The sequence below is a fragment of the Leuresthes tenuis genome, unplaced genomic scaffold, assembly GCF_036924035.1.
Source record: "Leuresthes tenuis unplaced genomic scaffold, fLeuTen1.0.hap1 SCAF_16, whole genome shotgun sequence".
In the NCBI taxonomy this organism is placed as follows: domain Eukaryota; kingdom Metazoa; phylum Chordata; class Actinopteri; order Atheriniformes; family Atherinopsidae; genus Leuresthes; species Leuresthes tenuis.
Window position 1 is genome coordinate 23,338,708 of NW_027325370.1, and position 27,501 is coordinate 23,366,208.

At 41.7% G+C, this 27,501-nt stretch overlaps 3 protein-coding genes across 5 annotated transcripts; 2 read left to right on the forward strand and 1 right to left on the reverse strand.

Annotated features, from left to right (window-relative positions):
- The first annotated feature begins 556 nt into the window (after positions 1-556).
- LOC140271541 (sodium-coupled neutral amino acid transporter 3-like) lies at positions 557-10,538 on the forward strand. Of its 2 annotated transcripts, none has more exons than XM_072366799.1 (16): positions 557-631; positions 3,806-3,913; positions 4,092-4,176; positions 4,265-4,380; positions 5,483-5,556; positions 5,639-5,731; positions 5,849-5,930; positions 6,049-6,131; positions 6,317-6,375; positions 6,463-6,576; positions 6,715-6,794; positions 6,896-6,996; positions 7,152-7,276; positions 8,856-9,000; positions 9,117-9,220; positions 9,332-10,538. In XM_072366799.1, the coding sequence occupies exons 2-16, from the start codon at positions 3,873-3,875 to the stop codon at positions 9,434-9,436; spliced, it is 1,407 nt and encodes a 468-aa protein (XP_072222900.1). In that variant the 5' UTR covers positions 557-631; positions 3,806-3,872; the 3' UTR covers positions 9,437-10,538. The 2 variants fall into 2 exon arrangements, with proteins under 2 accessions (XP_072222900.1, XP_072222899.1); XM_072366798.1 differs by lacking the exon at positions 557-631 and adding an exon at positions 1,850-2,097.
- Positions 10,539-10,704: 166 nt separating this feature from the next.
- On the forward strand, positions 10,705-14,973 carry wasb (WASP actin nucleation promoting factor b). Its single transcript, XM_072367941.1, has 11 exons — positions 10,705-10,998; positions 11,768-11,908; positions 12,036-12,122; positions 12,256-12,352; positions 12,727-12,756; positions 12,851-12,886; positions 12,996-13,197; positions 13,324-13,502; positions 13,598-14,172; positions 14,323-14,434; positions 14,523-14,973. Exons 1-11 carry the CDS (start codon positions 10,897-10,899, stop codon positions 14,582-14,584), a joined length of 1,623 nt encoding a protein of 540 aa, XP_072224042.1. The 5' UTR covers positions 10,705-10,896; the 3' UTR covers positions 14,585-14,973.
- An 11-nt stretch (positions 14,974-14,984) lies between these two features.
- LOC140272467 (semaphorin-3F-like) lies at positions 14,985-26,204 on the reverse strand. Of its 2 annotated transcripts, none has more exons than XM_072367940.1 (18): positions 25,720-26,204; positions 23,913-24,049; positions 20,946-21,106; positions 20,755-20,817; positions 20,542-20,661; positions 20,247-20,340; positions 20,034-20,153; positions 19,768-19,913; positions 19,547-19,661; positions 19,387-19,456; positions 19,088-19,232; positions 18,771-18,993; positions 18,594-18,682; positions 18,467-18,508; positions 18,194-18,351; positions 18,028-18,095; positions 17,789-17,913; positions 14,985-16,222 (listed from the first exon to the last, which is right to left on the reverse strand). In XM_072367940.1, the coding sequence occupies exons 2-18, from the start codon at positions 24,022-24,024 to the stop codon at positions 15,845-15,847; spliced, it is 2,229 nt and encodes a 742-aa protein (XP_072224041.1). In that variant the 5' UTR covers positions 24,025-24,049; positions 25,720-26,204; the 3' UTR covers positions 14,985-15,844. The 2 variants fall into 2 exon arrangements, with proteins under 2 accessions (XP_072224041.1, XP_072224040.1); XM_072367939.1 differs by having other exon boundaries at positions 17,789-17,916; positions 25,720-26,203.
- Positions 26,205-27,501: the final 1,297 nt, after the last annotated feature.

Here is a 27,501-nt window from a genome sequence, read left to right on the forward strand (position 1 = left end):
AGAAATGGCAGATTTCATGCTTCTTACAGCTGGATGCTGCTGTTGGCAAAGATCTTTCCGTTGCCCACTAGGTGACAGTGTTTTGAGCTGATGCCAAAACTGGAGGTCATGGAAGGTAATAAAAAAAAAAACAGCAGCATTTTTGTTTTTTTTCACACTACCAGCTGTGCAGCCGCATTAATGGTGTGTGGGCCAGTTAGCTGAGAGTTTCCATTTAAAAGTACTTTTTTATTTCTCTGCTCTCAGCTTAGGTTACTACAGAGAGCCCATTTCAAAAGGTCCCTGTGGTACAAAGATAAATGCTGCCAGTGATCAAACATGTATGTATATAACTTGATTGTATTCTTTAACAGAGAAAAGTAACAGAGCTCCACACGTGGCTCTGTGAATTCTGAAAAAAAATGGGGAGGGACTGTGCATGTGACGAGGCAGGAAATTTCCTTTTACGCGGGCAAGAGCTGCCTTCCTCCTCCATTTGTCTTACAGCTGAAGATAACGTGCTGTGGCTTCATGACTGTGAAAGGCAGATTTTGGTGGTGAAATCAGCCAAGAAGTTTGAACTTCTTCTTTTTTTCCCCGGTCACATCTGTTTGGACAAAAGACATCCATCTAATTGACTGTTTTTAGTGAGGTGAGTACCGGTAGAAGGCCTACACTCACACTTCACTCCATGCGTGTTCCAGCCATACCGTCGGTACCATTTTACTTTCACAAATGGGGAAAGAAGTGGAGCAAAAAGGGGGAAAGTACAGTTTCATTGATGGAAAGGATATTTTCAGATATTTTCTCTGGATTTCTGCTTTAACCGTTGAGGGAATGACTAGAAATGATTCTGTCGTGTTGTCAGTCTGACATGCTGGCAGAACCTCCGTCACAGAGGCGGGAATTTCAAAGGACAGAGATGAGGGATCACCTTGACTGCAAATGTATGACCAAATAAAAAGATGACAATATAGGTTGATGGTTTTATTATACAAAATGGCTCGTGAAAAACCGTATGTTACATAAATCTGTAATATTCAACAATGGTTTCCTTGATTTTTCTGAATTTCTTAAGTCACCACCAACACCAAGTTGGGGTCACTCAGAAAGTCTTATGTATGAAAACCCCATCTGTGCAGACTCTCAATCTACTGCTTGCAAACAATTAAAAGATATAGACTCTGTAACTATCAGATCTAGTTTCCAGTAAAGGGATTTGTGGCAGGGGGAGATGAAGAAAATATGGGTGTCTCTTGGGTGTCTCAGTTGAGCCAAACTTTATCAGCCAACTGAAATGTCGTGTCATTTTAGCTAGAATTTAGCTGTTTTCATACAAATCAGCACAGAATGTGATACGTACCTTATGTTTTATTCATCCAATTAAAGTCACATCTATTGTATCTCATGTAAACATGCAGAAATGCCTGCTGTTATTGAGCTTGAGCTACGTGGGAGCGTCTACAGTATGGACTTATGTGTGATGCTGCGGGACATCTGCTGTTATGCGTCAGTTCAGGTCTTATAGTTTGTTTTCAATCAGGCACACACAACTCTTAAGCACGATCACATGTGAGCAACCCTGAAAAAGCACTTATCTCCTAAGCTAATTACCATCACCATGACTACCAGCAGGATGCAAACTGCCCACCTGAGACGACATCCACTTCTCCCCTCTGTTCTGCATGCAGAGTCAGTGCTGACACCCTTCGTCTTCTGTATGAACAGAAGCCCTTTTGATTGGGTTTTTGGGATTAGCTGCAGCCTTGGAGCACAGACTGTCTACAGTTAGTTCATTACCTTTGTATTGGCAGTAGTGTTGACGGCATTTCAGCGCTGACACCTGGTGAGAGATTCCCTACAGCAACTATACAACTCACACACCACCTGTGGGTGGTTTAAGAAAGGGTTAAGTATGGGTGTTCCCATTTCCTGCACTGCTCTCTGTCCCAGCCTCTAATCCCTCTCACTCTCTCCTCTCTTCACTAGCAAGGAGCTTTGGAGAGACTCCCAAGAACAAGACTATATATAAACATTGGCAGAGTCTTAAAATTGTTAGGAATTTAGTTCATTGTCATTATTCAAGAAAGAAAATAAGCCATTTCGTTGACCAACACGGTAAGTTGCAAACTAAATGTGTGTGCTCTAGATGAGTTCTTGTCTTAGATGGTGAGGAAGGGAAGGGCTAACTGTCAATAGTGTGTTGGTCTTGCGTCAGACAAAAGCCATGTGGTGCGCACTGCCAGACAGTAAAGAACAGAATTATTTACTCAGTTTGACTTTAAACGCTGTGCTCATTGTATATTATTTAATATGCTGTTTGAATATGTCTTAGATTACAACACACTGGACGCTTTTAAAGGGGCATGCAGGGGCCGCTTGGTTGTATAAATGGATGGAAAGAACAAAGGGTACTTTTTTCTTTTTATTGCCCCCCCACTCCCCTATTTCTCTCTTTCCACTGTGTAAGAGCAGCCCCTGTGGCTAATGAAATATCTAACATGGATCAAGTTCCATGCTAACCAGGTTTGTCTAGTTTCTGCAGCCCCCACCCTTCTTTTAAAGCAAAGCAAAATGCGAAGCTTGGTTATAGCAACATCTTCCTCTTACAGTTTGAGCAGAAGTAGTCTATCAAAGCTTCTTTTGGGGAAGAATGTTAAATGACAAACTTCTCCTGACATTTAGTCTATGATTTGTCGGTTGTATGTGTTGGTTATGAGCCATGAGAAAGTTGTCGGGTGTGCAGCTAAAAAAAATTATTCTAACCAAACTTGACCTGGAGCCAGCGTGCAGGGAAAGAGCTACTCTGTATTTAGTCTAAATAGCACCATTTACACAGGAGCCCTTTGTTTATCTCTGTTGCCCACTGCTATCAAGGGCCAAGTTGTATGGATTATTGTATGTCAGCAGGCCTGTTGAGTATTCCAGTTTTGTGTGAAACTCTTAAAGGATGGCAAAGTCTTGTGCAAGAGGGTCATTAGAGGTCAGATGTGAAAATCCTGAGGGCAGTTTGACCCACAGAGAAGGGAAGTATCCCACGACCCATGTGGCCAGAGCACAGACCTACGCTCATTCCCAAAGTGTGTCCACTGCAGATTAGAGCAACATAGGTCCTCTGACAATGTTTGTTGAAGCTTAAAGCTTCTCCTGTCACACAAGCTTTGAATGGACCCTGAGATCAAGTATCCCCTTGTTCACAGTGTCCCAACACTGTGATAAGAAATGATTTAGAGCTTTAAATTTAAAAAAAAAAGAAAGAAAACACACTCTTGTTGACTTTGGCCAGTGGGGATAATTACCACAGACTTTAAAAATAAGTTTGCCCTTTTGCAACTGAGAAAGCATTTAATGCTTGTATCACATTATTCTGGGATTCTTGAATGCCGCAGCTCCTTCTTGGGTACAAATAATGAGTCGATCTTTGAGCAACTGAGGGTATTTAAACATATTTCCAAGTCTCCAACTGTTCTATTAGTCTGCTTTTATTGTACTTTCAGATCTGAGCCAACGCCTTATATCATTGATATAATACCCATCGGCTTCCTGGAACAGCCACTCTGAGATAACGTCTCAGCCTTAACAAGTTAAAACAGATCACAGAAAAGTTGGTGCACACAGAAGCCTCATAAAAGACACAGTGTCACATAAGCCTACAATCAGTTTATCGTTGTGAAGAAAAAAGTGAAAAAATATGGAAAGTTGGCTAGATCGATGCATTAGCTGTGTCTGAGGTTGTATGCTCAGAGAAAAGCTTTCCAGTTATTGTCAAAGACTCGCTTTTTGGTGAATGTATCATAACTCAAACACAAGTTTTCTCTGCTTCCAGCCATTTCAAGAATTGAACGAGAAAATTTTCAGTATTCAGCAAAAGTAGATCAACCACAGCAACCAAAATGGAGCTTCAGAAGATAAATGGACACAGCAGAGACGATGGGTAAGATGAGCAAGATGAGCAATTCCGACTGCTGGGTTCATTAGTCATAACAATACTGGTAAAGTCACGGCTAGATAAATGAAAACGTTTTTTTCAATCTCTGTAAATTAAATTAGGTAAAGACACTTAAAGTTTTATTCTGCTCCATTTTGATGTCCTGATGATTCTTCCTTTGTAGGTTTGATGGGCTCGATGCTTTGGCAGAACACGAGGAGTTTCTCCCACATAAAACTGGTGTCAAGAAAGAAGTTCACTTCACAGATGTGAGTGTTTTTTCTTGCTTAATATTTAGAGTAAAATACAGTAAAAAAACTACGTTTCTGAGCAGCATTATCTGTTCTCTTGTTGCAGTTTGAGGGGAAGACTTCATTCGGCATGTCCATCTTTAACCTCAGTAACGCCATTATGGGCAGTGGAATTCTTGGATTGGCTTATGCCATGTCCAACACTGGAATCGTCCTTTTCATGTGAGTATGAGAGCCAAATACGGTTCAATTTTTGGCTGAACCTTTGTGTTTTAATCAGTGAGTGTGTTTGTAGGCAGATGTATTTGCTCGGGTCTTGTGCAAACTGCAAACCATCTTTTTGTTGCCCTCTGCCTCTTGTGATAGGTAGTAGAATGTGCTCAAACTCCTACATGCCACAAAATTAGAGGAGGGAAGTTTGTCATGTGAAAGTAAGCGAGTTTCTGAATTGTAGACTGACACACGTGAGACATTTACAATGTGAAGTATTTCTGGCTTTGTTAAAGGCCTGCTTGTGGCTCGTTTAAGAACAAATTTGTTGTTTGAAGATATTTTTTCCAAAGCTGTGTGTAAGTTGTGTGTATTTATCAGGGTGTTTATTAGTTATCAGTCTTCTATTGTTAGCTTTTCTTATATTTTACTATGTAGTATAGTTATTATTTTGCATGTGTCTAAACTTCGTACGTCCTTATCTTTGTAAAGGTCTTTGTGTCACTTTTCTCTATGAATACATTTCAAACAATCATTGTCACAACTTTACATTAGGTATGAGCTATCACTACAATCAGAATTAGGTTACACTTTGTGTTAGTAGAGGCAGATTGGATAAAGATGTTCCGTTTGAAGCCAGAAATAGGACTATGTGAGTGTGTGTCATATCACTCTCAGTGTATATGTGTTTAAGCAGCATTTGTGGCAACAGTGCTTTGTTTTCATAGACCTGTTTGAGTTGCAGGTGACACACAATCAGTGTTACGCATACTGCTACACGCAGCTGCTACTGTCCGAGCCCTGATCTGTCAGAATGTACATTAGAGCTCATACACGCGCAGCTCCTCTAAATCAGATTTGAGTGGTTAAATATAGAGCCCTGTGATCAGATCTAAGACACGCCTGGTTGGATCGGTGCTGTGCTGCTGGGAGCAGGGTGGAGTGCGGCTGCAGAGCTACTGTCTCAAAGCCATACTCTTATGTGTGGGAGGGAAAAGAAAACAACAAAGACAATAACAGCAGTAACTGTTAGGAGACGAAATTGCTTTCTGAAGACTTTCATTCTGATGAATGAATGCAGTTTCTCAACAGATTTCCTTCTCGTTTGTTTCAGAATCCTGCTAGTATTCATTGCCATTCTGTCGGCATATTCAATTCATCTCCTGCTAAAAAGTGCTGGAGTTGTAGGTAAGACACAGATAACGTGTGCTCTCATAACTTAGCACAAACACATACACAGTATCTCTATATAGTGTCTGCTTGCTTTCAGGTATCCGGGCATATGAGCAGCTTGGGAACCGGGCTTTTGGCCACCCAGGAAAAATCCTGGCTGGTGCCATCATAACAGTGCACAACATAGGAGGTAACACCAAAACTTTTTTCTTCTTTGGTTTGCTTCACCTTTCATTAAAGATTTTATTCAAAATAAAAGCAGAGTGTAAAAACAACTCAAGAAAAGTTCATCTTCGTGTCTTTTAAGCAATGTCCAGCTATCTCTTCATCATCAAGTCTGAGCTGCCGCTGGTTATTCAGGCTTTCCTCGGTAAAACTGAGAACACAGGGTGAGTATCAATGGAATTTTCTGGTATAAACTCACACAAAGCAGATCCAGTTTTTTTTGGGTTTTTTTGTTTGGCGCTAAACTGATTTGTTTCATCTGTTTGTGTGACTGTCCCTTAGAGAGTGGTTCTTGAATGGAAACTACTTGGTCATCATTGTTAGTGGTCTCATCATTCTTCCTCTAGCACTCATGAGACAGCTTGGTATGTCTGTCATTCTGTTGACATTTTCCTTTCTTTTCTTTTTTTTTTTTTTTTAAATCAGTCCTCATTCTCTCTCATGTACGTCATGTCTCCACTAGCCATTTATGTTGCATTTACTGGCACTAAAATGACACAGTTTAGCCTCTGTAGTCATAAATAATTGCTTTTTTCAAATCACAATTCAGGTTACCTTGGCTACACAAGTGGCTTCTCCCTCTCCTGCATGGTGTTCTTCCTTATTTCGGTAAGTCAGCAAAGATCCATAGAATATATTAAGCTGCTCATCTATTAATTTGTTATATTGGATTAAACGATGGGCGTGTCTCTCCAGGTTATATACAAGAAATTCAACATCGACTGTCCACTTCAAAACACACTACAGAATAGTACAAACTGTACTGTCCAACAGTGCTGTGAGGCCAAACTATTTACCATCAACCCACAGGTTGGAATGAAAACATTTTCACATTGTCTCCCAGACTGTCATGTGTATTTTAATTTCATAGTTAGCGCAACTGATTTATATTCAGTATTGTTCATGTTCATGTTACCTCACTTACCTCTGCTGTGTTTTGGCATTTAGACAGCATACACCATCCCAATCCTAGCTTTTGCTTTTGTTTGCCACCCAGAGGTGCTACCCATCTACACTGAACTACGAAAGTAAGTCAGAGAATCACAATCTGTCACTGTCACTTGGCAGCCACACAGTTTGTTAACATTTTCTTTTTTCTTTTTTCCCCCCCGGTATGGCTATAACTCAGTGCCACCAAGAAGCGCATGCAGACTGTTGCCAACATCTCCGTCCTGGCCATGTTTGTCATGTACCTGCTGACCGCTCTTTTCGGTTACCTCACCTTTTACAGTAAGATGCTCATGTTACTTCTGACAGTCAAAGGTCACTTTATTCTGATTTTGTGAGCTATCAAATGACCGACTTCATTTTTACCCAAAGCCCATATGCATTTTCCTGAGTTGTGAATGAGATATGTAAATTGCGTTTGGCTTCTCTGTGGGTAGGTAATGTGGACTCTGAGCTGTTACACACCTACATTAAGGTGGACCCCCTGGATGTCCTGGTTCTCTGTGTGCGTCTGGCTGTACTGGTAGCTGTCACTCTCACTGTCCCTGTGGTTCTTTTCCCGGTAAGAAGACCTATGAAAATATTATTATATATTAACAAAGATACCTCATGTAGGTCTTATACTTCCAGCCCATGCAACGTGCTTCTTTATTGTAACATCAAGATTCAGACACAAAACATGGAGGCCGAAAAATGGAGATTAAACAAACACAAGGCTAAAGTGATGGGAAAAATAATTGATTTGTCTTCAGACCGTAATTAATCATTGACTTTCGTCGTAATCAATTAAGTATAAAAGAAGTATGTACTTGCTGGTCGTGCAAGATAGGACACCGAAGACATGACCTGGGATCTAAGCTAGTGTAAGCCTTGAAAATGACTTAAATACTGATGTTTCAGAGATATGTAAAAATCTCAATTGTTCAAGAATATGTAAAAATACTGAGCATAAATACAAGTACTGTGTAACTGTAAGGCAAATGCAATGACAAACTTCTCAAAAGGAAATTTCTTTACAGAAAGCCATTCAAGAAAAATAATAGTTATTTATGATATGGTATTTAAGTTTAGACACACACTTGTAAAAATCGTTTTTCAGGCCAATGTGGAGATTATTGTGTAACTAACGAGTAAATTTGGTATCATAAAAGTTAGAGGCATGCACATGTTACATTACTAGTCTTGCTATTCTCTGTCGAGTCAGTGGATTTTGAATGTATAGTCTTCACTTCGTGTATCCCAAACATTGGTGACAATGCCTCAACGGCACAAAACACTGCAAAACTGACACTGCTCGTAAATGCCTGTATATTTCAGAGAGTGAGAACAATTCTATATGTCAAGGCACTGAAAACATCTATTTCAGACAGAAGGAAACCTCCCAGGCAAGAGTTTCTTTTTCAGCTGTGCATTTAGCTTCATAGCTGTGGCCACTGAAGTTCAGAATATTCTACATATGCTAAGAAGTGTTTTTTTAAAGTTAGGTTTTGGTGAAAACAACATAAATCAATAAATAAACCTTTTGCAAACTAAATCAAAGAAATTGTTTGATGTTTTTTTTTCTTCCAGAGACTTATGTTAGAAACTCAATACCATGATCGATACTGTCATGTCTCAGAGTCACACACTCAGAGTGAACATGAAGCCTGGAGACAGTTAGCTTAGCATCAAGCCTGGCTCTATCCATAGGTTAAAACATCCATCTGCTGGTACATGTTAGCCACAGTAATTAAAATGTCTCTTCAATTTTTACCTTAAAAAAAAAAAACAGTGTTAAACGACTTTGACAAAATTATGGGAGCACAAGGGCTAAAACTAATGTTAGCTGTTTCCAGTTATTGTGCTAAGCCTTTTTTTTCCCCAAAAAAATATTTAACTTCTTTAATATCTATACAGAGAGCAGGAAGCTGCCTCTTAAAGTATCACTGTGGCCTGAAACTTTCAGTAACAGTATCTCCCCTCGAAATATTTCAAAGCAGGGAGCCTATTTTGTCTTTAACTCAACTGCAAATACCAACCCTAATGTTAGCTGGCATGGAGCTGAGTGATGAAACAGGGTGTCTTACACTGTTTTGGTGATCAGTTTTGATGCTTTGTGGAAAATAAATAAATGTCTCTCTCCTCCTTTGTTAAATCTGCAGATTCGCAGGGCCTTGCTTCAGATCTTGTTCCCTGAGAAGCCTTTCCACTGGGCCAGGCACATTGCCATTGCATTCTGTCTCATCTTCTTGGTGAACCTGCTCGTTATATTTGTGCCTTCCATCCGCGACATCTTTGGCATCATTGGTATGTTCATACAGAAAGAATCCGGGTCTCACTGCAGAGTCAAGTCCAGGATATCACCTATAAAAGGGAAGTGACCGAAAAATAAATGCACTTCTCTTCTTTGCTTTCCCACACAGGAGCCACATCTGCCCCCAGTCTTATTTTCATCCTACCTGCAATCTTCTACATTCGTATTGTTCCTGAAGACCAGGAGCCAATGAAGTCAAGACCCAAGATTCAGGTACAGCTCTCAAAGATACTACATGTTTTTCTTGGTCATTTTAAATTTCCGTGTCTTATTTTTTATGTGGCTTTCATACAAATTTAGCATTGTTACCTTCCTCTCTTACAGGCCGCATGCTTTGCAGCACTGGGATTCATCTTTATGGTCATGAGTCTCACATTTATTATCATTGACTGGGTGACTGGTGAGTCGCGAAGTGGAAGTGGACACTAGCGGGGCACTAGATGCCATGACTGAACAGAGAACTACAAACAGAATGTCAACCAAAGCTCTCCTTTTAATCAAATTACCCCACTCTGCTGAGTTCACATCCAAACCCAAACAAAAACGTTTGACAGCGAAAGACAGGAATAAACGCAAAGGAACTTTTGCAAACATCGAAATAAGGAAAATGTTTTGTCAATTGATGGGGCAGACATAAGTTTCTGTAGTGGAGGAGAGACCACAGAATGACAGCAAAAGGATGATGGGAACAGCATGATTAAAATGGAAATCCCGTTTTAGAGTATGGATGTGTACAGTTCCGTGGAATAGCTCAGTCACTGCAAACATCTCTCCAATCTACTTCCCTACTATCTCAGATTTTAGAGAACATGCATTTATAAGTCAACTGTTTTTGCTTTTTGTCAAACAAAACCAGACATATCAGTTTGTATGTTCTGTTGCGGTTTCAGTTGACATTTAGGACTGTCAGCGAAGCACTGCTCAAATTTTCCTAAACTTGACTTAACGTAACAAGGAAAGGTTGGTGTGCAGCTCCACATAGTTAAATTTATTTGATGATTCAATACACATTTTTCGGTAAAAATGGAATGCAATTAAAAAGATTTCTTTTTCTACCTTTTCTGTCACTTAACATGACCGGTGTAAGGGTGATCATCTTCAAAGCTGAGTCTAAGGTGCCCAACCTGCTCTTCATGAAGGTTAAACAGTTACTGACAATCACGTGAGCCAACAGATAGAGACAGAGTTTGCACAAGAACAACAAAGTTTTCTATATTAGCCTAGTTGCAAACCAAAGACTATATTTATTGTGTCACATTAAGAGAAAACAGAAGTTTTTATTTTTATCATGTTCTGCAAAGCCAGCAAAATGGTGAATTTTAAAATATCCAGTGTTAGAAAGGCTGCTTCAGCAGCCCCAGAAACCTTTCTGTATGTTGAAGAATTACCCATTGATAAAGGTTTTTTCTTTCTTTCTTATTTTTGTCTTTATTTGAGAAAAAATTCTATTTCCTTTGTTATTCAGCCTGTACATTTTCAATTTTATTTGAATGTTGTTGTCTGTCAATAAAATATGTTTTGTTTGTATAAATGTCCGGTGTTGCTTTTCAAATCGATGTGAAACGGACAAAGTCTTTTTTTTTTTGGAGCATATATGTGGATGTAAAAGAAAACTAACTCACTGCAAGGCAAGTGCAACAGTGCACCGCCTCTCTCTGAAAATGGAAGTAACACATTCATCTGTGCTCTGCGTCTGAGTGAAAGAAGAAAAGAGGGGGTTAGAGAAGTGTGGTTGTCCGTTTCCTGCTTTGAGTTGATGTATGCACAGAACAGAGAACAGAAACTTCCTTGACTGTAGAGAGCATTCTGACAGTGCATAGCGAGGACGCCTTTTTCAAATGTGATTCATGTTTAATGTAGATAAACCTGAACACTGGTAAAAACGGATCATGAGTCGTGGATCTAAAAGTAAAATGGAGAGCATCCAAAGCTCTCTGCTGAGCCAACAGGAGAATGAGAAACTGGAGGAGCTGCTGGGCAGAAGGTGTGCTGTAAGTTCTGAACTGAGATGCGAGGGGTTTTGCTCACAGATGGGTTTATTCTGTTTCATCTGTCCTGACTTGAAATAACTGGTTTTACTCTTAAAGTGAAATGTGATTAATTTCAGAGTCAACCCGTAAGACCCTCTTTTTGAGGGTGGTTAAACATCATATCCTGAATTTCAACGAGTTCAGTTGATAGCTGAGTTGAGGCCTGTTGAACTATACATTTAACTTTACTTAACCGTCATTTCATCCTTGTGATTTGTCTTACCTGATTTACGAACAAAAATAAGAACAGACGCATATTTTCCTCAAACATATCTATTGTATGCTGGTGTTATCGCTGTTAAAATAATTTACTGACATTAGGTCATCGAGAAGGAGGTAGCTGAAACAGGAAATGGTGGCTGAAGCGATTCTTCCTCTGCTGTCAAAATTAGACATCATGATTGGTTTTAGTCTTACAGTGCAGCAGAAGTTGCTTTGTTCATGACACTCTTTTGGCTACTGAGGTAAAAATTCATCCTACGGTTGTTTGTCAGCCTTGCATAACACAAAAACGCAAGTACATCATGAGCATTTATCTTAAATGCTTTCCAACAGCTGCAGAGACGAACAAAGAGCATCACAACACTTATCTGAACAAATGAAAGCCAGGGAGGAAGTTAACCATCACCACTTAACTGCAAATTTACATGTGAACTGCAATAAAATGCTTTCAAGTGTATTATCAGCACTGTTGAAATGTTTTCAATATATATCTTGTCTGTGTGTTCAGTCTGTGGCCACTGCAGTTGCACAGTTGTTCATGGCTCTACCTCACAGCTCAACCATGTGGAGCCTGCAGCACACCGGAGTGGTCTGCTTCGTCAAAGACAATCCCCAGCGCTCCTATTTCATCCGAATGTTTGATCTAAAGGTCAGATAAATGCTGCAAAAACAGGCTCTTTATAGGGATGATCTCATAACTTTGACTAAGATCTCCTTTTGCTAAACTTTAACATTACATGACATGACAAAAAATGACACATTATGTTTTTCCACAGACTGGGAGACAGGTTTGGGAGCAGGAGCTCTACAACCAAATAGTTTACTCCTCACCACAGCCGTACTTCCATACCTTTGCTGCTGATGTAAGCACACACTAATGTGACCCCTTCCTGCAACATGCAAGGGAGTTATTTTGTCACCACAAAATCTTCCTTAAATCCTCAAGTATTACTTTATAGGCGTCTATTTGATATATGCATCCATAACATAATGCAGGATTGTCAAGTGGGGCTGAACTTCACCGTGCAACAGGAAGCAGACACCTTCAAAAATGCTGTTCTGGAGAAAATCAGCCAAAGAAACAACCGTCAAGGTCAGTGAGTTCATAGTCACAACTCCAGAAACCACCAGATACATCCCTGAAAGTAATTATCTATTACCACATATGCAACTGCGATAGATTTATGTACAGACTGCTCTGGAGATTCTGTTTGGCTTTTTTGCTTATGGGGAGAAAAAATTTAATCTATGAGATAAAAGCATTTTTTTACCTGGCAGTATACTGCAGAGACCATGATTTTCTTTGGCAATATATTTTAAAAATGCAAAAGAAATGAATAACTATCTATGCTAAATAATGTCTTAATTCCACCATGAAACAGATGCTCATTCATTTCAAGACAATTTTAGCTGTAAAATAGGGCGATACAAAATGGTTTCTTCCTTACTTCTTGCTTTGCTTGACAGATAAGAAACAGCGCCCCCTGCCTACAAATGGTAAGATACAGTAGCTCCATAAACTCCTTCACAGCTACGTGTCTTTTAAACATGTGCCACAATGAGTGTCTGTTCTCTTTTTCTGTCACTGTAGATCGAAGTTCTCTGCCTCCAATCCCACCTGAAAAAGGTGTGTATCTCCTTTACCTCATCACGTAGCTGTTACTACCAACAGTTATTCAATTGAATAAAGCTCCAGAACATACTAGCCTGAATGTATTTTGTATTTCCTCCAAAAGGCCCATCCGGTAGCCCTGGTTCTATTCACATGGCCACAGTGGATATCCAAAACCCGGATATCCAGTCATCACGCTATCGCTCCATACCTTCACCTTCTGCTCCTACAGCTCTAAGTAGCAAAGAAAAGAAGAAATTGAGCAAGAACAAGAAAAAAGCTCCCAAACTCTCTAAAGCAGACATAGGAGCACCCAGTGGATTTAAGTAAGGATTTGAGTCACTGAATGTATTGTCTAATTTCAGGCAGAGAATATATTTCATCATTTCTCCTTTCTACACGTGACAATTTCAACAGAATTATACTGTTTCCTGTCCTCTCCTTTCTGTCAGACATGTAACTCATGTTGGATGGGACCCCAACAACCTTGACCCTGATCTGTCCAAGCTGCTCTCCCAAGCAGGCATTAGTGAAGCTGAGCTCAGGGATGAAAAGACCTCCCAGCTCATCTATAATGTCATAGAGCAGTCAGGAGGCATGGAGGCGGTCAAAAGGGAGGTGAACAGAGAAGGTTAGATCTTTTTCTGGCATGTTTCAATCCCACTGGTTCCCATAGGCAAATCTACATGGTATTGAATTGTGATGTCTGTTTCTGTTGCATTACAGCTGCTGGACGACCACCACCCCCACCTGGCAGACAGGGTCCCCTGCCTGCTCTGCCAGGCTCCAGTCCCTCTGCTCCAACCCCTCCACCCCCAAGAGGTCGTTCTGGCCCCCTGCCTCCCATCCCAGGCCAGTCACAGCGGGGAAATGCATCCCCTCAGCCACATCCACCACGTGGAGGTGTGCCACCCCCACCTCCAACAGGCCGAGGCGGTCCACCTCCGCCGCCACCAGCACACTTACCCCCTCAGTTACCACCATCCTCGAAGCCTTCTTACGACTCACCCCCAATGTCCTCCCACAACATGCCACCTCCTCCACGACCATCAAGCCACGATCACGCCATGGGAGCCCCTCCTCCACCTGTCCCATCTACACCCAGCAGAGGAGGTGGTAGTGTTGGTGCGCCTCCACCCCCACCTGCCCCACCTCCTCCTCCTCCACCTCCTTCAACTTCAAATCTCCCACCTCCTCCTCCCCCCTCTGGTAGCGCTACACCTTCCTCCGCACCCGCTGGGGGAGGAGACAGCAGAGGGGATCTGCTCAAACAAATCCAACTCGGGAAGAATCTAAGAAAAGTAAAGCAACTTTTTTTTCTTTTAAATTTGGTTTTCAAAAAATTGTTTCAGAGATGCCTTATAGCCTTATGTCTCATAAAGATTACCTTGATATTTGCAAGAGATATTCATGTTTGTAAAGTCATGCTGCCGCCCTGCTGTGCATCACAGGTAACAGAGAGCTCTGATCCAGCTCCACCTGCAGCATCAGAATCAGGTGAGGGCATCGTGGGTGCTCTCATGATGGTCATGCAGAAGAGGAGTAAGGTCATCCATTCCTCTGGTATGTATTTTAGAAAAAAGAAAAATTGTGTGAATTGAACCACCAGGGCAACAAAATCTTATATCTTCATGCATGTTCACTCTTTCAGATGACAGTGAAGAAGATGGAGGACATGATGATGACGATGATGATGATGAATGGGACGACTGATCTAGAAGCCCTTGATTTAATGGATTCTCAACTTAGTGCAGCTTTGATTGTTTTTCTTTTTAACTGGTTAACTGTTCAACTGTTACATGTGATGCTATTGCTGTAGTCAAAGCAAACTGGAATACGACATGTATATAAGAGAAACCGCAAAGGTGTCTGAGTAAATAAATGACCAAGTGGTTCAAAGTAAAAGACTGGAAATTACATATTTAAGACAATTCTGAAATGATCATATATTTGTTCTAAGTGTAGGACAGTGTAGGACTTATCTGCATAACAACACATACTTTAACTGTGATGCTGACAGGAAAAAATCTTTCTTCTTGCACTTTTGTAGACAGAGTCCTTTTAAAAATCTATAAATACAGCACATGACAAAACACCAACAAGCAATTCTACATCTGAGCCAGATTCATTCCCATTTTTATATTATACTGTACAAAAAAAAACGATTTTCTCATACATCTGTGCAAAAAGATCCCCAATTTCCTCAAATACCACCACCGACAAAGTGCATGACTGGAAGAACACTGTACGCTACACATATCTTCAGTACTCACATGATGTAGGTCACTAAAGCACAGGACAGTAAAAGGAGTCAATGTACGACAACATCCACTGGAATTAGCTTAACAGAATACATTACACCATACAAACGCCATAACACGCCAAGTCTGGAAACAGAGCAACAATAAAATGTACAACTTGCAACAAACAACAATACGCATGCAAAATATGCATTTATATCTTAATTAACTTCTTACAATGAGGGTAATCCAGAGAACATATCATGACCATATATATTATATTCACAATCAATATATTACATTTCTGCTTCAAGATAGATAAAAGAAAGCATGTGTTTTTACATGTTGTAGCCCATAAACCAGAGAATACATGTGATTTACGTCGCAGTCAGCCTTTCCCCAAAGAACACAAAGGTTTGTGTGAAACGTGATCCCTCTCTCCGAGCAGTCTTTTCTTTTCTTTACCACAGTAACATTACATGGTAATAAAGCTGTGTTTTGATAACGAGAAATGTACGGTATTATGTAGAATGTGGTCAAATGTGGTCATCAGTAGGGCAAACTATATTCAGTATGGATTTACTAGGCTGACATCTGCAAAACCACCAATACTTTAACATCAGAAAGACAGCATCACTGCATAACAAATGGAATTGACAACCAAACATGTGTCAAACTAGAGTCCAGTATAGAGTCCAGACAGGTCAGTGTTGGATGGTGCCTGCTGTGTCCTCTAACTGAGGCCTTGGTCCTGGGTTTCTGTGTGCCTGCGGCTGGTGCGCTTGCGCTGCTGCTGCTGTTCGGGGTTGATTTGTTCCCAATAGGACTGGCAGTACTGGTTAATTAGTCTGATCTCAGGCGGGAAGGGTGTGGAGCCAAGGGACGACTGTGGGTAATGCCCTGCTTGGCGAGTTTTAGGCTCCTCATCCTCATCTTGAGCGGTGAGTGCTAAAACAATGTCTCGATCAAGGATGCGCAACGCCACGCGGGCCACTGTGTGCTTAAAGTTGTTTTCAGTGGCGAGGCAGTGGTAGAGGCCTGCATCTGATTGGTTGAGTGACTTCAGAAGGATGCCATGGTTGGTCTTGAGAACTCCTCCAGCACGGTTCAGCTGCAAGTCAAAGATACACTGATTATTATAGTGTAGTGGTATGATTGCCACCTTTCATGTGGGAGACCTGGGTTCAAATCCCCTGCATTAAAGGTACTACCTCCAGTCGGGGTCCTTAGACAAGACCCCCTTACCCTATCTGCCTACCTGTAAATTGCTTCAAAGCATCTGCCAAATACATAAGCAGAAACATGTGGATTGTACAGCCACTACAGCACTATTTTACTGCAACGCCGTACTGTTGTATTAGATGCAGTATGTAATTTAGCATTGTTTTGTTGAAATATGCAAGGCCTTCCCTGAAAAAAAAATCATCTGGATGGGAGCATCGTTTGCTCTCACACCTGTATATGCCTTGCAGCATTGACAGTGCTTTCCAGATATGCAAACTGCAAGTTCCAAAGGCAACAATCAGAAATGCAGGCTTTTCAACTGAGCGCTGATAACCATCTAGATGGTCCCTCTCCTGTTTAGTCAAGAAAATTCGGCCTCCGTGATTTCAGAATAGAATTTCGAATTTTCAAATTCTTCTGACCACAAAGGTTTCCCCACTTTGCCACAGTCCATTTTAAATGACATTGGCTCAGATAGGACGGGACATTCCTGGATCACGTTTACGTTTACATGTGGATTCTTATCTATATGACAGAGCTTTAACCTGGATTTGTGGATACCACAATGAACTATGTCTGCAGACAGTGTTATCCAATACTGATCTTTAGCTGTGTCGCTTGCGTACAAAGATGTCTCTAGATTGTTGGAATTCTTTGATGGTATTATGTATTTTAGATGATGCAATATTCAAAGTCTATGCATATATACACTAAGGAATATTATTCTGAAACTGCTCCACAATTTGCTGACATAGTTGCTTGCAAATTGCTGAAACTCATTACTTTGGATAGACTCTGCCTCTCCACGGGATTCTTTTTATACCCAATCATGTTACTGACCTGCTGCCAATTAACCTAATTAGTTGCAACATGTCCCTCTAGCTGTTTCTTTTTAGTAACACTCACTTTCTCCAGCTTTTTGCACCTGTCCCAACCTTTTGTGATGTGTGATGCAAGATGAGATCCTAAATGAAAAAGTTAAATGTCCTTTTGTCATCAACAAACATTTTACACGTTGCCTAAGTTTTGTTGTTTTACGAGATTTGGAAATCATTTTATCTTTAATCTATTTTGATTCACATTTTACACATCGTCCCAACTTCTTATGTATATTTTTTATCATTTTATTTAATATTTGTGACGTTATGTCTACGGCCCGCAGGAGGACTCAAATGTAATAAGTTACATGACTTTGATTAAATTGTAATAAGCAATCTATCAATCGTAAACACAATCTTCTTCCTGAAAGGGTTATGTGCCAGACTATCTCTCATCTAGCAGCAGGGACTGATTGGAGGTGTGTGATGGCAGTCCGTTACCTTGGTGACTACAAGTCTTGTTTTTATTGTGCAGATGTACGTATCAGTCTTCTCTTAGTTAACTCTTGGCAAGAAAATACACAAGAGTAGTTCCAAAAAAGCCATCTTGAAAAGATGTGACTGCTTTTACTTACCACTTTCCTCCTTCCTTCCCTCTGGAAGAGCCACTTTACGCTGGCCTGAGGGGAACGAGGCTGACACTCCAAGAAGGTACTGCTGCCCTCCACCCCAAACTGCACCGTCTCTCTCAGGCGTTTCTCTACTGCGCATAACGACGGAGAGGAAATTGTGAAAACTGCTAAAAACTAACAAACAATTTCAAGTGTGCATGATATCAAGCAAGCAAGCAAACAAACAAAAAAGGTCCCCACACCTTTAGCGTTAAAGCCTCTGCACTGCCTCAGTGGATCACCGTGTTTCACATCCTGTCTTCTGCTCCTCCTGAAACAAGATTCAAGAGTTCAAATTTTAGTTGAACTGACTGCCATAAATGTATAGTGTAGAAGCACTGCACAGTGAGGATATGAGGCGCCTCTCACCTTTTGGTCGACGGGGTGAAGGCAGAGCAGCTCTCTCCATCCCAAGCACAGTAGGGGTCGCGTGCCAGACAGCAGTCAGAGCAGGCCCTGCCATACACCCCACAGCGGTGCAGCGACACCTGCGTCAGCCCGGCGTCCGATGACACGTACAGCTGTTGCTGTGGCGACACAAACAAAACACACTCCACTCAGAGAGGTTGCGAACTTGCTTCAGTGCATGCAGTGAAATGTACATTCCTCAGTCATTTCTGTCTTTGAGAAAAACATGCTTACTCTTTTAGAAGATATCTTCATTGTTTTAACTGGAGCTCGTGTCTGTAAATCAACAAACAGCAATAGTTGAGCTTTTAGCTTTAAGATCACTGAGCACTCGCTTTTTTTGGCACATCTTCAAACATACCCGAAAAACTTCCACTTCCTCTAGTGTCAGCTCCTCCATGCTTGTTGGGTCCTTGGGCAAAACAATAACTTTCTGCACAGTGCCTCGGTCTAAAAGTGAGATGAAAAATGTTGAAGACCAACATGTTCGGGATCTAAAAAAACCCACCTTTCTCCATCAGACCAGTGGCTTTCTCACCTGTGCCTAGAAAGAGCACCTCATAGCGCCCGTCCACTGCGTCGACCTGATCCACCACCAGGGCAGTGTAGCGGTAGTCCACGCCCGTTCTCACCACCAGGGGGCGGCGATGGATAGGATAAACGGGATGAATCATAAGCGGATGAGCTCTGATAAAATTCACAGCTTCATCTGAGAAGTTCTTGGAGGAGCGAATACCAGGAGTGAAGGTTCCTCCTGGACACTTGATGGTGAGGCAAAAAAAAAAAGGAATGCAATATCAGTATATGGAGATGATATGATACCATTACTTAGGAGATCACATGACTGAAACCTACTGTTCCAGGCCGTGGGTAGGGAATTTTGCCGGTGTACTCTGTCCATTGGTAGTTATGGCCGTGTTTGTGGGCAAATGGTCCGTTGAAGACGTTGCGGATATCAGCCATTGAGTACACGCAGACAGCTGAGCCCTTAAACACAGAGCTTGAACAAAAACATTCAAAGTGAGAGGTAGAGATAGGAAACACCTTGCACCCAACCTACGATGTGAAAGTATGAATTGGCCATAAAAATACCAGAGCAACTATAGTCGGGTGAGGTATGCATTTATCAACAAAGCTCCAAAAAAATGACTCACCCCGCTGTGGTGAACAGAGCATACACCATCGGGTTCTTTTCATCCTGCGTTGGCTGAATAAATACATCTCCTGGAAAAGGTAGAATATGCTAATCAATATTACTATCGACAAAGCATTTGCACTGAAAATGGAATCAGCTTAAATTTCTTATGACTTTACGTAGTTCATCAAATCGTGTCTCTACTCCATCGTCTCCTATCACGGAACAGATAAGGCGAGCCTTCAGGAATGTCGTCCATCGGTTCACCAGGGACTTCTGCCCACCTTCATCATTCTACAAGAAAAGCAGTTTAGTGGTTTAGTCATCACAAGATTTAGTGAGTGCCATGTGTTTCACTCTTCAGTGCACATGCTTTTATATACAGCACTGTTGGACTCACCAGACACACTCTTCCCACCCTGGCTAAAACAGTGGGGCTCGCCCCACCGCTGGAGTCTAGACTTTTCTCACGGAAAAAGAAGTAAAGTTTGTCATCATTCTTTTCTGCACTGTCAGGGATCTGTTGGATCTGAATAAACACCGGCTCTGGAGGATAAAAACAGATAAGCAGAGAGGGGATTGAGACAAGTGGTTGTCAAATAAAATGAGAGGAACCATAACCCGTAATCATCAGTATTTTACCTCTTCACACCCACACTTACTCACCGTTGAGCCACCTGGAGTCATACTGCTCTGTCCTTATTGCTGTTCTCCCTCCCATAGTCCTAAACAGAGCAGCATCTGTGCTCATGAAGTCAATATGTACACCTGCATATAGGTTACCATCTGCAAATGTGAGGAATAAGAGAACCAGGAGTTGAAATTGTTACTCTTTCTAGTGTAAGGAATTTAAGAGGAGTTATAAATTAAGTGTCTTACTGATCAGAACTGCAACGCTCTCCTGTTTGGGATCGTAGGAACTTTTTCCTTTCCCTGAATCCACATACCCAGGGACCAGCCTAAACAGGTAGTCCTGCACGGGCAGATTAGACAAGTAGAATGCATAAAAATAGCCTGCCAAGATCTAACAAGGGAGCGTATGAAAAATCATAAACAAATCAGTGTCCCAGTTTGTACTCCTGAAATATTTAGCAGGGCAAAGCTTCCCAGGTCTATACTGCTGGGGAAGGTTTGCTGTAAATCCCACTCAGGGAACTGTAAATGTCTTGTTCACCTCTGCCCTCCAGCCTCGGTTGATGAATGTGCAGATGGGTTGGTACGCCCCAGTTCCGCAGGTGTAGAGGTGGGTGCGGTTCCACGGCTCAATCAAGCGCACAAAGTTGGCACATTCACCCTGGACAAAGGAGAGTTAAGTTGAATGGAATTCAAAGATGGCTGTCCCATCTTGAAAGATGATTTCTGAAAGGATGCAAATACATGATCTCACCTGTCTACCCTTTCCTGTCATCTGACATTCCCCCTTTCTCTTGGCAGAAGCTGGCCAGTGGATCTGTGTTGCGTAGAGCACAAACAGCCCAAAACAGTGAATTGTTAAAGATCACTGCACTTAGAGATTTAACACCACATTCCAAGTAGCAGACTGGGTTTAAGATGCAAGCTGCTGGAATTTGTACGCACTATGAGCGGCTCCTTGTTGACATTGTGCATGTCCAGAGCTACCAGGTACTCGCGGCTGCCCAAGTACAGTCGGCCCTGATCCTGATCCATCAGGAGGATCCGATAGTCGCTGGTGTTGAAGGAGAAGCTGAAGGGTCGCGCCGCTCTTGTGTCCATGAGTTCTGTGTGGAAATTTTACAGTTTTGTCAAGCATGAAGGAGAGCAAAGGTCAACTTTCAAAACTACACACATTCTTTGCCTTTATGCCTTTAACATGTTTCATTATAGACTTGGGTGAACTTGTGGTCCCTGAAACAACACACTTCTCACTCCTTTTTTGGAAAATGTGTGTCACTGATTAAATATAACTCAATGTAGAGCATTTTAAGAAACATATTCGCTTTTAAGAACTCAATATTTTATGTGTCCTGACTGTCTGATTGAGTTGAAGGCACTGAATGCCCCGTGGAGTTGGACGAAAAAGCAGGTCCCTTAGGAAACACGGTCAGTGGAACTCGCAGCTAATTTTTAAGATCAGGTTTGTGTTCAGCAGAGCATAACCTGTTAAGGCATGCTACAGTGGAAAATGTTTCTCCGTTCTTTTTTTTACCCTGAAAGCTTTGATTGAACCGTTTTCATCTGCTGCAAGACAAATGGCCTCGTGCAGAACTCCAACAATTTAACTATTTATTGCATCACACATAAAAAGACACACATAGGTGGCATGTACAAAATATTGACCACCATATGTGCACACTAGGACACGGAGGAGGCATGTTAAAGACAGCAGGCTTAACTAATGACAAATGTTCACAGAGACGCTCAGAAGTGGGCTTACAGGGAATCAAGAGGAAGCACAATCTTTATTTACATCAAAGTGCCTACTATCTTCCCTTTGAGACCTGCGTTAACAGGATGCAGTCAAGGTGCCACTAAATTAAGCTACGCAATTGGATCTCCGGACAACACGGGATGGAGTCTCAGAGATGGGACAAGGTCCGGTTCTGTTCCCAGGAGGTAAACACAGGATAACAAACCTCCGGCCAAGGACCACTGGGCAATAGTGGATTCAGTGAACAGGCTAAATGTAGAAACACCACACCCCTATACATGTCTCCATTCTCCAAAAATAGCAAACAATGTACTGCCATCATCTGGTAAACATTCAGCAAACACTTATCCTCTGACAACATTCTGACATTGATAGGGAAACACTGGGAAGGACATACAATTCCAGTATGAAGCTTCAGCGGGGTCACTACAAGCTCTCATGTTACAACTTGACAACATATTGTTATGACTACTGCCACTTAGTATCAGACCTATCTCAAGTACAACAAACTGGTGACAGCCCAGCAGGGGCATGAGATTCTAAAACGTGGCTTCAGTTACACTGCACATTTTGCTCTCCAGCAATGCTGACTAATTCTAATAAATGAGCCTCAGTCAATCTCTTTGAACTGTGCTTGATAGACACAACTTCCCAGGAAACAATATAAGATCTCTGTCCTCTGCAGGCCTCATGTACCCCCAGAGTGTCACTTAGCCTCGCTCATTCGTTCAGAAGGGTCACATGTCCTCCAGCCGCCCCAAAACCTCCTCCACAGGCGCCTCGGGGAACAAAGAGACTCGCTGTCACAAACAATGAACAATAAATCCTTGGAGTGGCAGAAAACAGTTGGGGAGTAAATCCAACTTCTCTCCTTTTTGTTTGGGACTAAAGGGGGGAAGGGTGATTGAGTTTTGTGCATGCGACCTCTCCGCTGCTCCGAAAAAGTAACTGTGTATGAATTTGTTTTAGGGAGCTCTGTGCAGATGTGATAGCCTCCATCTGAGTGGAACATGTTCAAGACCAAACTTGTGTAATTGGTCAGACGACCACTTTGTTCACCGTGCTGCAAACACACACTGGTAAACTATTTACTGAGAGGGGATTAGTGTTAAAGGTCATATAAAAATGCACTGCAATTACTCTCTCAAGACTCGAATGGAAGTGCCCGCATATACGGCAGCCGTCAACAGCATGTAGACAGCTGTTGTCAGTCTTACAAAATCAAGAATTCAAAACAGCGCTTCACGTAGCCTGCCAGTTCATATCAACCAAAAAAATCTCACGAGTAGCTCTAATCTGCTTCAGAAGTTTTTTTTTACATGTACAAAATCATAAAGGTTTATCATCGAACCGCTGCACTTTTAACAAGACAGGACACCAAACGCTGCCTGGACCTGACCTGCAACCAAAGCGGCTTGCCTCAGCTGCACATGAAAGCGCTCAAGAATGTTATTAATCTGATCCACACCTCTAATTTTCACGTCCATGTACTTAGGTAAGGTGTGACATGTGGGTTCTTGCGAGCGTTCCAATCCAAAAGTTGAAGGGACACTGTGATACTATGCAGAGATAACTGTAATCTTCCTGCTTTGTTTGCATCAAAGGTGTCACCCTCATATTTGTGACGAAAACGTCTGCCTTGATAGATAATGAGGACGTGGAGCCGACAAAATGGGAAAATCCCAAATACCTTCCAAAAAAGGCTTTGAGAAGGCACTATCCACCTCATCTTGGATCATTACCTTTCTAAAACATCATTTTGCTCCTGTGATCAGATTTCAGATGTTTCCTTCCTGTGTCAAAGTGTCAGACATCAAAACAAAGAAGAACTGACAGGTCAGACTATAGTGCGTGTGGGTTTTAGGGTGTGGGGAAAAACTTTGTTGAAGGGCACTACCAGTAACCAGTCACACGTAACATCCACCTTTTGTTTCCAGTGTTGCACTGTTTGACATGTGGCAGGAAATGCGTTCTTTACATATGTATAAAAAGGAAACACAACCACTGCCGTGGATGAAGACGTGGGTGGGTTCATGAGTTTGTGTGTCTGCCAGTGACCTGTAGTAGCTGGACAACCCAAACAAATAAACTAACTACTAATAACAAATCAAACTACGTACTGCTTGAGGAGTTTTACTTCATATGTGTGAACTCACCTTTGAAGGAGAGGCGGACCCGTGGAGAAGACTGCTGCAGGCCCGAGCCTCTGTAAACACATAAGGCCAACAGAAGGAGTTGGGCTCCAGATGCTGTCATGGTAACAGTCATGCAGGTAGCCCACAGAGATCTAAATCTAGACAAAAGAAGAAAGGGGAATGAACATTATTATAGAGTGCCCCATGAGAAATATGAGACAGAAAAAGAAGGAAGGACAGGCAAGAGACTCTCTCTGATCTCTCTGATCAGACGTTTGGCCTGCAGCCTTCCTAGACAAGATGTATAGTTAGGCAGGAGAGAACAAGGTCCAAATCTTCACACCTGCTTTGGAAAATATGACAGCCTTATTATTTATTTAGAGTGCAAATGTAGCGAGGTATGTGTTAAGACTGTATAATGGTGCAAGCACAGTCTTTCAGAAAAAGTCTTAAAATGAAGATGAATATCCTCCAGCCTTCGACTCAGACAGTTTCATAAACATGTTCACTTACTTATGCATATATTTTAACCACGTTTCTCATAGGACCCTGGGTAAAAAACACAATGAGGATGCCAATCAATGATTCCCTCTGGCTCTCCCTCACTCTTTCAACAAAAGCACGTCGATGCACTCTGAGAAGCTGACGAGTGAGATACATGACAGTTCAAAGAAACAGGTAGCCCTAGCTGAAACAATTCCTGACAGTTTAGGGGTGTTGAAACGCAGGCCTAACTGTTAGACCTTAACTCAAGCATTCATTATGCATCTGCACTTTGCCGGAGAGGATCCCATATAAATTATGAATACTAAAAGCTGAGTCCATAACATCCATTAAATTGTCTCCCTAAAGGTGTGCTTTGCTGGGACTATAAGCTATCCCGTGGGCTTTTCTTTTCTCCTCATGACAGCTATGTAGCCACGGCCTGCACTGCACATGGCGCACGCCTGGAAATGAGGAGCTTTTAGGGTTAGAGAGTTATTCATGGTGAAAAAGGAGTATGATTTGACTAGAATTGGGGTGTGACACTTAATACAAAAAACATGTTTCCATGAGAAATCTGAACATACTGACGAAACTGAAAAGATTGGCATGGGGAAATCTTTGGAAAATTAGAAACAGAGGACATACTGGCAACACCTTTATCAGCCTTCCTGGTATTATCACGCAGTTGCCAAATCTGCAAGGGGATGTAAATTCCTATTCCCCCATCAAACATTGTATAATAAGTGTAAATAATACATACTCACGCGTATAAGACAACATAGGCACACTTTTTCCAGCTGAAAAGGAAAAGGCCATTAAACTAACAGCTAATCATCATAAAAAATCTGGCCATATGAGAATATGAATACCACATGTTTTCAGTTTCTATTCAAATACGCATAAAAAATAGAGTAAATTAAGACTACAATTCAGACCAGTAATATCTACATATAGATTAAACAAACATTCAAAGTCTAAGCATTCCTACTGAAAAAAACTTTAAAAATCTAAATCAGGTATTAAAATTGTGTTGAGTCTCATGGTTCTAATATGGACTGACTTCGTGGTATTTGTACAGCAGTACTGCTGGTTTGCCGTGCTGGGTGGGAGCTACAGGACAAATTAAAGTTCTGCTGTTGTAATATATGGTCTCCCTTTAAATAATTACAGGATTTCTTTTGGCTTTTTGTAAGCGGAGGAGTCCGCACTTACCTGTGAACTCAACATCCCGAAATAGGAACCGAACAAATGTGCATACACGAGTCATCCACCATTCAGACTGCGCTACAGAGTAACCAAACGTGAGTTAAAAGTTAAACCAGAGATAAGTTAAAAACCCTACCTTTGATTTCTGTCTTTCCCCACAGCCACAAAGCCACTCAGACCCTTAAAAACTTGCGGGATGTTACCGCTGCATTCCCCGCGTTATGCGCCCCGGAGCCGGACTGGAAAAAATTCTCTCTGAGCAGATCTGCGCAGGCATGAAACAGTCCAATAGGTTTCTAAATTCCTCTGGAGGGAAGAATTAAAAAATAAATTTGGAAAAAAAAAAACTGATGCCTATTCAACCGCTTTTAACAGACGGCATTCCTCTGCGCAACAGTACAAAGAAGAAGGACAAAAAAATGACATCAGATCCCTTGTTCCACTGTCCAAAAGTTTAAGCCCAGACGACAGCAACCATCACCGTGATGTTGATCCGTTAAATGGACTTTGTTGATAACTGAATGAGAACCAAGTGACCAGGTGCAGGTGTTGGGAGAGTGATCTGCCCTGCTGTCCTCTCCCTTCTGTTCTGCCCCCACCCAGCCTTCCCTCTCCTGTTGGCCCACAGCAGCATTGGACCAAACCTCTTGGTACACCATATGGGTATGATTAACCCTGTCAGTGCTGGGGAGAGAAACACACAGCTCCACTCTAATATTAACTGTAAACTACATTTCCCTTTGACAAAGCTTGAGCTGCATAATTCCGCTGAACTGTGACAGGCATACTCCTACTTTATTTATTTTTTTTCTTTTTTCAGGCACTTTTGGTCACAGACTATTCTTATACTAAGGCAGGGGCTTACATTCACTATTAAAGACACAGAAGCGGCGTCTGCTACTAGGACTATGTCACCATTACTATTCGGCTTCACATGAGAGCCAGGTCAGTCTAAAAAGATTCCTGGGATTCCTTTCTGGCTGGTTCCAGCTCTCATGACAACAGTGACAAAGCAACCAAAAGGAGGGGTGGGCATGTAAATGACATCCATCCTGTTAAAAGAGCCTTGAGCTTGAAATTAAAACAGCTTTTTGAGCTCCTCTCATCATTACTGGCTTTGTGGAGAGCTGTGACGCAGTATGGTGCACTGAAGACACAAAAGCAGAGGGTGAATGTATTCTGAGGAACAGCTCTGCAAGATAGTAAGAAAATAAACAAAGGAGATGTGGTGTATAAGAGTGCAAAGTTCACAGAGGAGGAGCATCACTGGCAAACCGTCACAAATGTCTAGTTTTCACTTTTTGAATTTATCTTTGAAGTCACCCTCCACTGAAAATCTTTTTTTTAACCTTGTTACCATGATATAACATGAGCAAAGCCACCCGTCAACACTATAGCTGAGAATTTCTGCTTTGAATCTGCCCACAGTCTCAGAAAGGAGAGGTCAGACAGCCCAAATGTTCTACGCAGAACATTGGAGGAACCAGTCCTTACTACTAGCTGGGTGGGGCTTTGCACTTCATTGGCGTGTCTTTGAGAAACTAATGATAGGAGAAGCTAGCAAGGAATGAGGAGAAGTTTGCACAAACTAGGTGGAGAAGCTGCTTGGTGTGTTTTGCTCCTGATGCGAAGATGGCAGACCTGTGACAGCATGAAATTAGATTCTGCAAGTCTTCACATCTTAACAAAACATCAAACTACGGCAAAAATGGATTCAGTTTATTTGAAGTATTGCAGTGTCCAATTAAAATACCAGAAAGGGTGTGGGTCTGCAGTCTTCATTTTGAGGACAAGTTTTAGCTAAACGAATATAACTAAAAAACAGCTGGATTTTGCTACTTAACTAATTATAAAGACTGACCCTGTTCCAACCACCTTGTACAGGTTTGCATGCATTCTTATTCTAATATGGTGTCTC